We start from the raw sequence: 14,898 nt of genomic DNA, 5'->3' as shown, positions 1-14,898 counted from the left end.
TTTAAAGATGCTTACTATTATAACATGTACATTACACTAACAGTATAGACAATTCAAAAAACATAACAGATAAGAGTACCATAAACAACTATGCGAGCCAGTAAATGATTACTAGGAGAAACCACAATAGAAAATTTATAATCATTCCTGGTGTGAGAAGTATATCCAAGATATCAAGTCAAATGGCAAGGTAACACCCTTCGTGCTTTTATCTCTTCCTCGCCATATATAAACAATTATGTGTCAAATCATTTAGCACGGCAACACCCTTCATGCGTTCATCTCATCCTTACCAAATGTGCATACAGTAATACCAACCAGGTAGAATAATTTCTAGAATAATATCCACTAAGTAGAGAGTACCCAAAAAATAACAGTTAAGAAGTCGGAAGCATATAGAAAATAGAAATAGACGAGATAGAGGGCACAAAAGTAATGACAGCAAGTATGGTAGAAGAACATAAATTTCACTAACTAACATGTTATAAGGTTTAGATGTAATTATAACTAACAAGAAGGAAAAACATGATCTTGATAAGCTAACAAGTAGAGGCATGGATGACTAATATGGTAGAAGGCTTGTACAAAGTATAACAAAATAGATACGACATGGATATAGATATAACAGCAGTAAGTAGGCATGGTATTTGCAAGTTAAGCAGGTAGAAGGCATGGGCAACACAACAGCAATTGAGGTAGAGAACCTAGACAGAACAATAACGGCAAGTCATATAACAATCATAAGTACGACAATAACAGCTCAAGGTAAAGACATGAACGTAAATACGAGATAAAGTTACCATAACAAAATGCATGTCCCTCGTCCTCACCTGCACGGAATTACCCTTCGTGCCATGAACTCGTGATAACATAAAAGCATGATAATATAAATGAAATGGCACGGCATCACCCTTTGTGCTTTTACTCTCAAATGATATGGCACGGCATCACCCTTCATACTTTTACTCTCAATAATATGGCACAGCATCACCCTTCGTGCTTTTACTCTCAATAATATGGCACAGCATCACCCTTCATGCGTTTACTCTCAATAATATGGCACGGCATCACCCTTCGTACTTTTACTCTCAAATGATATGGCACGACATCACCCTTCGTGCTTTACACTCTCCCTCACATGATAATGTATATACAATTGCACGGCATCACCCTTTGTGCTTTATACTCTTCCTTACCAAGCATATGTATATCAATGACAAATAAGGCATGAAGCATAAATAACGTCAAGGAGAGTGTTTAAATGAATATTCCAAACGGAACCCATATTACGACTTTCAAGCCAACAATAGATCAATAAACCCTCAAGAACCTAATTATTCAAGTATTTCAACAAATCTCAAGAATGATCTACAACACGAGCATAGAATCTAGTATCTCAAGAATATCGGCTGTAGTAATGTATTGATGATTAAGAATAATATGTTCGAATTAGACACATCAATGTTTTCTCAGAATTCCGTCCAATTTTAATCAAGTTATAATAAACTAAATTTTAGTTTCTAACATTCAATTCCATATTTTAGTGATCTAGAAGTCAGGTAATGCATGAAACAAGAAGGTCGCGTAGTTTTACAAGACACCATTTATAACATAATATACTCCCAAGCATGATTAATCCTGGCACATGCATACATGCTCGTCACCTCATTTATGTATCTCTCCTACATGTAGCAAACAATGTCAAATAGTAGGAAAAATTCTCTCAACAAATTTAGGCAAGACACTTACCTCAAACAAGCCAAATCGATACACTAAAAGCGCCATCCCATTCAAATCATCCTCCGAACGGCTCGAAACTGGCCAAAAGCAACTCAAAATCATCAAATAATGCCATAGTAAGCAAACCCAATCGATAAAGTTTGAATCTTTACATACTTACTCAAAGTCAACCAAAAAGTCAAACCTGGCCCGCACCTCGAAACCCGACAAAACTTACAACATCCGATAATCCATTCTATTACGAGTCCAACCATACAAATTTTACTCAAATCCAACTCCGAATCGATGTTCAAAACTCAAAAATTCAATTTAGGAAAGTTTAGACAAAAACCCCCAACTTTCTCTTTAAAAATCATAATCCAAATGCGAAAATCGAAGATAGATTCATGAAATATAATCAAAATCAAGTAGAGAACACTTACCCCAATCCTTGTAGTGAAAATCACCTCCAAAATCGCCCAAATCCGAGTATAGGGTTCAAAATAAGAAGGAATGAGCTAAAATCCCGAAACTCCAACTCTTAACCCAGCTGCAGATGTTGCATTTGCGACCAAACGTTCGCAATTGCGAACAGCTCGCAATTGCGACCACATGTTCGCAATTACGGAGTTCGCAATTGCGACCAAATGTTCGCAAATGCGGAGTTCGCAATTGCAACAAAAAGTTCGCAATTGCGAAGTACCAGCACCAGCAAATCCAAACTTCAGCGAAATGATCCGAAACCACCCCAAAACTCATCTGGAACCTCCCAGGCACAAACCATATATGCATTTCAATCAAAAAACACGCTACGGATTTGCTCGCGCCCTCAAAACACTGAAAAAAAGGTTGTCTTGACCCGATATTGACCATGGTCAAACTCCAAATTACTTAACTTAACTAGTCTCTCAACCAATGATCCAAAATACACCCGAGCCCCTCGGGAACCCGCCAAATCATACCAACAAGTCCCAAAATATAACACGGACCTACTCGAGGCGTTAAATATCACATAGCAACATCGAAACGACGAATCGCGCCTCAAATCAAAATCAATGAACTTTGAAACTTCAACTTCTACAACCGATGCCGAAACCTATCAAATCACGTCCAATTGACCTAAAATTTTGCGCACAAGTCTTACTTGACATTACGGACCTACTCCAACTTCAGGAATCAGAATCCGACCCCGATATCAGAAAGTCCACTACCGGTCAAACTTCCCAAAAATCCAACTTCTGCCAGTTTAAGTCTAATTCAACTGCAGACCTCCAAATCACAATCCGAACGCGCTCCTTAGTACAAAATCACCCAACGGAGCAAACAGAACTGACGAAACTCCATTCTGAGGTCAAATGCTAAAAAGTCAAACTTGGTCAACTCTTCCAATTTAGAGCTTAAATCTTGAAGTTCATTCTTCCAAATCGATTCCGAATAACTTGAAACCAACACTGACGATCCACGCAAGTCATAGTACACCATGCGGAGATACTTGAGCCCTCAAACTATCGAGTGAAGTGCAAATGCTCAAAACGACTAATCGGGTCGTTACATGTTTAAATTTATGTCCAGCTTCAGAACATCCTTCCAAAGGAATATTTACTAGTCTTCTCATACCTGGAGATGGCGAGTTTGGAAAGTCTTCCTGCTCTAAATAATCAAGTGGAACAAGAAATGAACTTGTCGAAGATATTTTCTTCTCTGGTAGAGCACACATAGGAGATAACTAATTTGTGAGAAAAAATTGTAGTAAATAGAAGGAATTTGGGATTTGGGGTTTTCTGTTAGATTAGAGGGTAATTTGAAAATTTTGCTAAAGCTGAGGGTAAATTGATACTATCAATATGCAAGTAAAGAGGTGTAATTGACCCTTTTCCCCATATTATTACAGTGGCAGGGAAAGATCTCATTTGTGTATAACTGTACTAGAGGAGGGATGGCCCATGCTGAGCATAGGCCTAACACTTAATTACAAAAATAATTTTCTTAACAACTTTTATACTATTTAAATATGGATATATGGATATTTCATATATATCTTTATTCAATAAAAACTATTGCATTTTCGAGTTAATCATTTGATTTTAAACTTATTTTGTTGGGATTAAACATCAATGAAGAAGAAATAAAAGGTGACCAATATTTCATCAACTTACTTTTTCTTTGTGTTTGTGCGTTGTTATTTCCTCATGTTCTATTTTTGGTAGCACAAAATTCATAGGCAACACATTTTGGTAGTTTATTAGCACGTATATTTAAGAAAAAAATTCTAATTTATTTAAACCTCGTCAAGTTGTGAACAATCAAAGGGTTTGCATTTTTCTTCGTGGATACTTCCTGTGTTAATAATATTAAATAAGATGAGATGTCTTCTTTTAACGTAAGAAAAAATATGTGTTACATTAAAAGTGGACCTGAAAATATCGAAACAAATATTTTTAAAAGAGATACCAATTCTCTGCTCTTTCTTTTTATAGACTTTTCTCATTAAGTGCTTGAATTATAGACAGATGTTTGAGCAATTGCACCTTAAAATGTTTATTTGACATTGAAAATAGTCATGAAAACAAATGGTAAAATTATTACAGTTTGAACAGTAATATCGTAATTTCTAATTTGAGTATGTGTTATTTCCTTATCAAATTACTCTTTTCTTGTTATATATTAAAAAAAACATAAAATTACTATTAGTATTTTGAGTCAAGTCAGCTTTTTGTAAATGAGAATAGCTTAATAACAATTAATAAAAATTACTTAATATTTTAATTTGAAATGGCACAGTAATAATTTAGGGATTAGCATTTTATGAAAAATTTGTATTATGCTTGATTATAGTAATTGATGATATTCTGTTTGGTTTTATTTTTAATATTAAATAGAATATTAAGACAAAATGTTCGTCAATGGCGTGACATGGATGGCATATCAAATTCCACGTCAGATTTTCTATAACACATTATTAAAATTTTAATTATATATATTATTTTAAGCATTTCATCTGTCTTTTTATATTTTATATTTCACCATCCTCTCTACCACTATCTTTATTCTCGACGATTCACCTCACCTTTACCACCACTTTCAAACAAACTACAAATGATAATATTCAAATAGTACTTATCTGTTTCACCTATTCCAATTTGATTCTACATGTTCGCTCTTTATTAATTTATTTGAACCTATTTTCTTTTTAGTCAGTTCCCCAAAAAAATAATTTAAATTTAAATTTAATTTAACTTAAACTTAGTATTTTGCCTTTAATGATAGAAATGTTATGACATATTTACCATCATGCATTTCAAAAATCTTATAGCCACACAAATTATTAAATGTTTAAGACCATCGATTTAAAATTCTTCATTTATTAAAAATTTTGCAAATCAAACTAATTATGTTTAATAATAAAAAATATAATATAATTAATTTATGTACTTTCCATCTAAACATTATTGGGAACGTAATAAAAGTCAAGTTGTCATCGTATGAAAATAAAAGCGCATCCCATTAAAAGCATTATCATGAATAGCCTAGATATTACTGCGTTCTTAGCCCTTGCTGCTAATTTTATTTTTTATCTTAATTCTAATATTCTCCCATGCCTTTAGTAATTTTAATGGTGGTTTCAACGGCTATTGCTGGGAAATGCAACACAATTTTTTGAAGAGAGCAGAAAACGGCTTCTTAATTTTTAAAATATTAAGAGGGTGTTTGGCTAAACTTATAAGCCGGTCAAACTGGCTTATAAACCTTTTTTGGCTTATCTACGCGTTTGGTAAAATTAAAAGTGCTTATAAGCCAAAAGTCATAAGTTTGTCTCTCCAGCTTATCAAATTTCAGCTTATAAGCACTTTAAGTTTGACCAAAATATTTACTATTCTATCCCTAAAATACTTCTTTTTAAAACAAAATTTTTCGTATACCCTATTCTTCAGCTGCATATTATTAATTTCAGCACTTTTATCAAAACACATAATTACTTATTTTTTAAATCAGTTTCAGCACTTGAAAGTGTTTTTCAGCACTTAGTGCTTATCAACTACTCCAANGATAAATTTTTAGAGGGAGAGACGGTAAAAAACCTATTTGAAAGCAAAAAATAAAACGGAAACTATTTATGCCAGTTTAATAATTCTAAAACCCATGCAATTGGTCTTATTTAACTCTCAAAAGAAGAAATTAAAAAAAATGAAATGGAGAAATAACTTAACATGGGAAGATGAAAGAACAGAAATAAAATATTTGCAGGCCACGTAGACTCTCACTTCACGTCACATGCAAGGCAAAAGGTGATAGGATGACATTTTGTTACACTTTTAAGGGTCTGCGAAGTTGCCTTAATTACCAAAATGTAGGATGGCAACTCAAGTAATAACAGACCAAATCAGGGTTGAAGTTTGATATAACAGCTGCCCTTTCAAGCCACAGAAGAAGCACAAAGCACTAAAATTTTCAAAGTACCCCTCTCCAAACCCAAAATATAACCGGATGCACCTCAATTTATATTAGGACAAACAAAAGGATAAAGTGAGATTTCATGGTTTTTTTGGTCAATTCACATGAACCGGAAGCTCCTCTCGGTTCTCGCTTATTAATAGTAGTAAAGTAATATCTTCCTAACTAGTGTGAGTCATCATAAATTCTCATGCAATTTTAAATATGGAAACCTTAAAATTTTTAAAAAATTACAAATTGATGTCAGAATTTACACCCAGAGCCCGAAACGACAAAATTTCAGATCGGATTTCATCCCCAGCAATTCTCATAAACTAATCAAAAAGCTCCCAACAATTTATAATAGGTAAATCTATAAAACAATACCTTAAATTTAAAAATAATTGAAAAATCTCTCTCACACAGACACACCAAGTATTGTAGAGCAAATCAGAGAGCTTTTTGGAAAATCAAGATTTAAAAATGGGGCAAAAGAGTGGCGCTAATGATAAAGGTACAGAAGAAGATGGCATGTCCGTACATTCCCCTTGTAAACCTTCTTCTTCCGCTCTTCGTAAGGTGCCCTTTTCTTCGTTTGTTTCATATTATCTCTTCGTAAGCAAACATTTAAAGTTTTGAATATTTGCAAACTCCAATCTTTCATAAATAGAAAATACAAGAAGTATTTAAAATTCGTTTTGTTCAATAGTAATAGTTTCTAAAACGTGATGGAGGGTGAGTATTTTTTTCAATTCTTTTTCTGTACAGTGTACATATGTATTTCTGTGTCGAATTATACAAAATATTAGTATGACTCTTTTCTTTTCTGGGTACTTTTGGTATGAAAAATAGGAGCTATCGCCGGTGGATTTGGAGATAAGGTTGTTGGAGGCTCTTGAAACCTATCCTCTCTCCAAATTAAGTGGTATTTCAGTTTGTTTGTTGAATTATTCACTTCATTTTGACCATCTCCAACCCAAACACCAATTTTGACGCCAAACACCATTTTAGTGTAAGATTTGGCGTTTTTTGCTCCAACCCAACATCTTTTCTTATTACTCCATTTTGAAATTTGGTGTAACACTATTCATCAACATCATTACTATTCACCATTATTTTAATATTATCTTTTATTATATACACTTTTAATTTAACATATTATAATTAATTATAATTTTTATATAATATCTTTATAATATTAATTTTATATTTTAATTTTGGTGTATAATTTTTATAAATTAATTTTCGTATATTTTATTATTATATAAAATTGTAATTTAAGTTTATTATGTTATAATTGTATAAAAATATATAACCATCAAAAAAATGAAAAGTGCAAAACTGAAATACAATATGTTGTTAATAAATGACACAATGTTCGTTGATTATCATAAAAACAAATATTTAACACAATAGCGACTGACATAGATTAAATTAAAAACACATTAAATAACATAATGGGATGAAAAAATTACAACAATAATCTAGTATTTTGGAAGGCCGCTTCCAGATCCACTAATATCATTAAAATATTGAGTGTATGCTCATTTTGAACTTCGTATTTATTTAATTATATCTCATCAATGATTTCAGTTTTATTTGAGTTATACATTAATATGTAAAATGTATAATATTTGCTTGTAAGTTATATTATTCAAAAAATTAAAGGTATAAAATAATTTTATATTAAATGGTTATATAAGAAAGAAATATGAATTATATGGGATAAATATGTAAATAAGAAAGAAGGAAGGATTTGTTTCATAAAGAAAATAATATAATATAGAAGAGAGAGAAGAGTATAAAAGGAATATTCTTTTTTGGTGTAAAAAATAGTGTAACGGGTTGGAGTTATTTTGCATCATTTTGATGTTTACACCATTTGGTGTAAAAAAAGTAGTACAAGGGTTGGAGATGTCCTAAACTCTTTATCCGTCGATGTATTTACTGTTGTTTAAGCCAAAAGGTGGTAACTTTGGCAAAGTTTATGACTAGGTAAAAACTAGAAACTCATAAGCCCCAAGGCTTAGTCTAGTGGTAAGAGCGCAACACTTGATGTGTGGGTTAGGCACATGTCAGGTTCAAACCTTGTAGCAGACAAAAACTTGGTATTTAAGTGGAGAAGAGTAAAAGGGTGGACTCATTATCTGCCGCGTTTCTAACCATGCACCATTTGCCGTTGTGAATTTCTCGATTATCAAAATAAAAGTAGAAATTCATAATGATATACATTTGAATATGGTTTATACAAATTTGAGGTATAATTTTGAACACTTCATTTCTATTAAGTAGAATGTTGACTAAAAACATAAGTACTCGTCTAAGTGCTTGTGTGTATGAAACAAGTCATCAATAAGGTGCTTGATGGCTTCAAAGGCTTAATTTGTTTTTGATTTATACAACAGTTTGAGCTTGAAACGTCGTAGTTAAATTGCACTTCTTAACATAATCCTAGCCTATGGTGTAATATTCAGCTGAATTGTTTACTTGAAAGTCAAGTAATGGTTTTGATGTCATAAGTTAATTCATTGCAATTCTCACTCTATACCTAGTCTTTCATAGATCTAGTTTGTTTGGCTACGAGACTACCTTATTCAACCAAGAGTGAATGTGATAGCAATGTAAAGTTATAACTAAGAGAGAATGTGATAGCTAAGGAAGTCAATGTATTTGCATCATGTATGTCAAAATATTGGATGCTGTATCAATTTTGATTGTAAGACACATTGCCAAATTATTACGATAAAGAAAAGGTAGTGTCAACCATGAGCACACACTTGAATTTAATTGCTCTTTGAAGATTTGTAGTGTATGTGTGTGTGTGTGTATTTTTTAGCGGAGGAAAGGGTGATTGGCGTGTTCTTCAAATGGAATGATAGTTTGATGTCTTTTCCACCCCATAAGGGTCAGAGCATAAGCTAGTGATGCTTTCGGCTACTGGACTTTCGCCATCTTTTTGATTTAATTCCGAAATTATTCACTATGTGGATAAAATATCTATATGTACATATATTATCAAAATACCGTCTCAATTCATCCTATTTCATCAGATCCGGGATGTGATATGGTTCCCCCGGGAAACAAAGAGAAGATGTGTACGAACGAGAGTATAAAGGATAGAGTGGCTCACGTGAAATTTGCATTCTGCTATCCGTAATAGATATTTAACATGCTCACCTTGCTTTCTCTGGCAGGCATGCATCGTCACTTTGTCCTTTACAGCTTAACAGAATACCTGCAGAGAAGGTTTAGTTAACTATACTTTTCTCTGTTTTCTTTTGTTTATCTCTAGATTTGACTAGTTTTACATGAGCTAGGAATTGTCTGCACTACCCGAAGGGAAAAAAAATTAAAAAGAGAAAAAGCGGACGCTTAAGCAACCTACTCAAGACCGCACACCACACACTAAAAAGAGTGTGGGAGAGGTGTTCTTTCTTTGAATCCTAACGTGACCTTATCTTTGTCATTTGACACTGGAAAAACTTACTGCCACAGCTTCAACCGGCAATTTACTCCTGATGACGTGTTGCAGCTGCTGGATCGCTTCTATAACTTGGAAATGATGGTATGTTCTATAATCTTAAGTTTTATGATATTTTGTGCTTTTCTGTCCTAAAAAGAGTTCGTTTTGCTTAGCGTCTAACTTAGGACTCTGCAGTGGGCAAGCTTTACGAAATTGCTGAAGTTGATGTATTGATTGTGCTCATCTTAAAGCCTATTCTACACTTGTTGAGTCACTCTGTTAGAATCTAGAGGTTTAGTCATAGTTGACAAGTATCTCATGCTGCCTCAAAAGTTTATCGTTGTGACTAATAACCGTTGCCACTCTCATGCTTGGCTCGTAATTTCAGAAACCAGATGATGAGGATGCAGAAATCCTGAATCAAGAGGAAGATTTCTGCTTGCCACAAAGTTATTTCTTGAAGGAAGAATCTTGAATGACAGAGTTTGGAAATAATGCAAGTTTTCGGCTGCATCTATGGCGTTTATGTATAGTAGTAAAGTATATAAGGCCTTTTTTTTTTTATCTGTTATGTCATTTTCAGCAGAGTAAAACTTTTAGCGGATCTCCTAAGTAGGCAGTCTATTCTTACTAGATAATTTTTCCTGATGATAATTGCTTTTTAATTTCCCATAGTAGCATTTTTTTTTACCTAATAAGTCTCTGAAATAGAGTAGTTGTATTTATTCTTTTTCTACATTTGAATATGTTCTTACACAAGTCAGTGTGCCAATCTAAGACATAAATGCCACTCTCATAAACAGGTCTAATGATGATCAATTTAATGTTGTTTAGAACTTCTTGACCTCTTGTTAAATTTCGATTGGGATTAATTCAGATAGTTGCTTATATGCACTAACTACTCTTAGGCAGGAAGAGTAATCTGTCATTAGGAAAGAAGCCTAAGAAATTCTCTGGCAAAACCATGGCATGATGGACTTTAGATTGTTGCAGAATGCACTGGACAAACTCGACTAGAGAGTTTATTTATACCATAAAATAGCTGGTCTGTTGAAATCCTAGCGGAGACAAAAATATTACTAAGTACGTTAGTTCTTCTTCCCATCTGTCAAAATTTTGATGGACATAGTAATTTGGTACTAGTGCTGCTAGGAGGTAGGTATTTAATGAAATTAACCGAGTGCACGCTAGCTGGCTTATATACTAACGTCATAAAAAAACAAAAAAAAAAAAAAAAAAAAGAAGAAAAAGAGCTGGTCAGATTTAATCCCTTGGGTAAATTGGCTGATTCATTCTACTTGGAATGAACTTGGCATCAAGGATTCTTTCTTCAAACTTCTTAGTGGCGAACATGGTTCACGTCTAAAAGGATTGGGCTATATGTTACTCCTAAGGATATACAGTGTAACATTCAAAAGTTCAACCCTCAAAAGATTTCAACACTATGGATACTACAATATCAAAACAACTTAAAAAATACATTTAAATAGTGACAGTACATTGATGCATAGTTTTCGTTACTTTACAAACATGCTAATAATACACTCAAGGTTGACATTTATTTATTAGATCTTCAAACTCTAGATGGACATGTGCATGCGGTGTGAATTACATAAATCGTAATAGGAAATTTGTGGTTTGAGAAAAGATGGAATTGCTATGGAGTATTGATACATAGCCCGTTTGGCCAAGCTTTAAAATCAGCCTATTTTAAAAAGTAATTTTCAGAAAAGTACTTTTGAATTTATTTGCGTTTGGCTAATCAATTTAAAAAGCGCTTTTGCACAACAATTTAATTTTTGACCAAGCTTTTTAAAAAATGCTTTTGAATAAGGTCAGGAAAAGACTACATTAAACTTTTTTATTTATTTAAGTACAACAACAACAAAAACAACAACATCCTAGTGTATTCTCACAAGTGGGGTCTGGGGAGAGTAGGATGTACGTAGCCTTACCCCTACATTGGAAGAGCAGAGAGGCTGTTTCCGGAAGACTCTCAGCTAAAGAGAAGATGTAAGAAGCACTGATAGCAAGTAATAACAATATGGATATTTAGAAAACTAAATCCAAGATAACAAAGGGGAAGATGAAAGAAGTACTTATCACAAGTAATAACAGGACAAGATATATAATGAGATCAAACTAAAGGGATACTGATGGCAAGTACTAATAATACAAGATATGTGGAAATAACAAACTAAGGGTGAAAGGGATACCATACTAACACTAATACTAACCTTCTACCCTAATTCTCAACCTCCACACCCTCCTATCAAGGGTCATGTCCTCAGTAAGCTCAAGTTACGCCATGTCCCGTCTGATCACCTCTCCCCAAGACTTCTTCGGCCTACCTCTACTTTTCCTCTTACCCCCCATAGCCAACCTCTCATGCCTCCTGACCGGGGCATCCGTGTTTCTCCTCTTAACATGCTCGAACCATCTCAGCCTCGCCTCTCGCATCTTTCCTCCACAGGGGCCACTCCTACCTTGTCCCTAATAACTTCATTCCTCGTGTACCCACACATCCATCTCAACATCCTCATCTCCGCTACTTTCATCTGCTGGACATGAGAGTTCTTAACTGGCCAGCACTCTACCCCATACAACATAGTTGGTCTAACACTAAGGGTATGTCTACAAACCTTCAGCCTCTCGTTAACACCACCAAGCGTCTCATCAATCAGAACTATGTTATCTGCAAATATCATGCACTAAGGCACCTCCCCTTGAATGTGTCGTGTCAATGTGTCCATTGCCAACGAAAAGAAAAAATGGGCTAAGTGCAGATCCCTGATGCAACCCCATCTCAACCGGAAAGTATTCAGAGTCCCCTCCTGGTGTCCTTACCTGTGTCTTAGCTCCATCATACATGTCCTGGATAACTCGAGTATATGCTACTAGCACTCCCTTAGCCTCCAAACATCTCCAAAGAACTTCTCTCGGGACTTTGTCATAAGCTTTCTCTACGTCAATGAACACCATATGCAAGTCGTTCTTCATCGCCTTATACTGCTTCACCAATCTCCTCACAAGGTGAATGGCTTCAGTAGTCGACCGACCCGACATGAAATCAAACTGGTTCGCGGAAATGGACACACTCCTTCTTATCCTCTCTTCTTTCACCCTCTCCCAAAATTTCATCGTATGGCTCAACAACTTGATACACCTAAAATATGAAAATAAAATTGAAAAATACTTTATTATTTTAAGACGATTTTAATATATCAAGACTAGCTAAATATTAGGTTCCATTGGGATTCAACTCCTCTCTATTTTCTATTGTCTCCATTTTTCCAAGTTCCTACTTGGATGGATGGCACATGTCACTTTTTGATATTAATGGTTCAGATTTAATTTACAAAAGATAGGTCTAAATCATGGTTAGAATAATAGTATTTCCATTTGCTCCCGAAAATTTGTGGAAATCCCACAATTCTAGCAAAATAAAAAGAACTTTAACTATATTTTCAGAATTTATAAGTAATGTCAAATTATTCTCATCTGCCAGTTCCGTTTGCTACTAAGTTTTTATTTCAATTTTATATTACCACTTGCTTTTTGAAATAGTCAAGATTTTAAAAAGAAACTTTTTCCGAAGAAATGTAAATCCCCATTCGACTTTCATTAATGAAAGAAGTACATGTAAGTTTTTTTTTTTCCAAAAAAAAAAAAAAGAAAGTGTTGCAACCAGACATAAACATGAACAAGATACAAACTTACGTATAATAAATAAATAATATAAACTTATTTATTGATAAATGTACACCTTTTGATATATTTTGCCTTTTTAATTCGCTGCCTTTTGGAGTGACGACTGACGGGTGAGGGGCTTGATAAATTGATTGCCTTCTTCTCTGAGGGTTCGAAACTGGAGCGTCATGGTATATAATTCCTCAGTAATTTGTTTTTTGGAAAAAAAGTTTACTGATATAAGTAATTTTAAAATTCTCTTCATCTCATCTTTAAACTGATATTACATACCAAGTCTTTGCAACTTAAGAAGAATCTGAGGTGTACAGTCAATTTATTTCCAGTAACAATAAAACTTCAATGTCTAAATTATTTGTTCTCTGTTTTTTCCTCTTCTAGAGCTTAACTTTAGGGTGTTTCCTTTTTGTTGAATATTGCTGTAACAATGATCTCTCAAAAACATAATATCCATGGCAAGAATCTGTATAATTGTATATGCAGCAGGATTTTCGTTGCTATTTTTGGAGTAATTTTGGGCAATATAATTTTTTTTTTGAATATTATATATATTAATACTCTCTATTACTAACCATGGTTAAGACCAATCTTTAGATAATCAAATCTACACCATTAATGATAAAGGTGTCATGTGTCATCTATCTATATAGGGACTTGGGGAAATGGAGATTATGAAAAATGGAGAGGAGTCGGATCTGTTAAATTGAGTAAAGTTATTTTGGTATATATAAATTTTTTGTCAGGGGTATGTTTGCCAAAAGGATAATTAAAACAACTTTTGCTTCAGTTTTTAGGAAGAACCTATTTTTTCAGCTTCTCAAAAATAAACAGCTTTTGCTTCTATTCAATCACATTTTTTTTCATTCCAAAAATTTGATCAGACACAAGCTTTGACCAAACATACTTTAGTTATTAACACTATCAAAGAACTAAGATACAAATTATTTTTTTATTATACTGTTTTATGCGCATCTACTATTTAAGTTGATGGTTGATAGATTTATTTCTATTTTGAGTTATAGATCTTTTTGGTAGCAATGTGAATATTACTATTGACATCATCAAACAATTACACTTATAGAGCACCTAATTATCTGACACAGACTTTTAGGCCTCCAACAAACAGGTAAAAAAATGACTAATTACAAGTAATTTGTCTAACTAAACTTCTACATTTCTATGCTTTCTTTGACTGCTGAAGTTATTCTATCATTTCTATCACTTCTCTCTTAATTTGTGTAACTACCTCTGCTCTCTTTACAGTTCTTCCTTGAAATTTTTTTACGTTCCTAGCTCTCCATGTATGGTATATCACTGTTATATTCACTGCAGCTATCACTTCCTTTTTGAATTGCTTCCAATGCTTCATTTTGATCTGCTCCAGCATTTGTTTGATTCCTGTAATTTGCACTACCTGCCCTAGCCACAGATTTAACTCTTGCCTTAGTGCATTGATCCAGCTACATTTAACAAACAGGTGGTCCTGTGATTCCAGTGTGTCCTCATTACACAAATTACTGTTAATATTTTCAATTTGTAATTGCATCCCAATCATTCTGTCCTTAGTTAGCAGCCTC

At 33.6% G+C, this 14,898-nt stretch overlaps 1 protein-coding gene across 2 annotated transcripts; it reads left to right on the top strand.

Annotated features, from left to right (window-relative positions):
• On the top strand, positions 6,135 to 10,299 carry LOC109205138. Of its 2 annotated transcripts, XM_019367816.1 has the most exons (5): positions 6,135 to 6,729; positions 7,003 to 7,075; positions 9,345 to 9,396; positions 9,646 to 9,715; positions 10,002 to 10,299. In XM_019367816.1, the coding sequence occupies exons 1-5, from the start codon at positions 6,634 to 6,636 to the stop codon at positions 10,086 to 10,088; spliced, it is 378 nt and encodes a 125-aa protein (XP_019223361.1). In that variant the 5' UTR covers positions 6,135 to 6,633; the 3' UTR covers positions 10,089 to 10,299. The 2 variants fall into 2 exon arrangements, with proteins under 2 accessions (XP_019223361.1, XP_019223366.1); XM_019367821.1 differs by lacking the exon at positions 7,003 to 7,075 and having other exon boundaries at positions 6,135 to 6,664.

This window comes from Nicotiana attenuata, chromosome 2 (assembly GCF_001879085.1).
Source record: "Nicotiana attenuata strain UT chromosome 2, NIATTr2, whole genome shotgun sequence".
Lineage (NCBI taxonomy): Eukaryota > Viridiplantae > Streptophyta > Magnoliopsida > Solanales > Solanaceae > Nicotiana > Nicotiana attenuata.
Note: the sequence above shows the minus strand (reverse complement) of the source record. Positions and strands in the feature narration are given on the sequence as shown.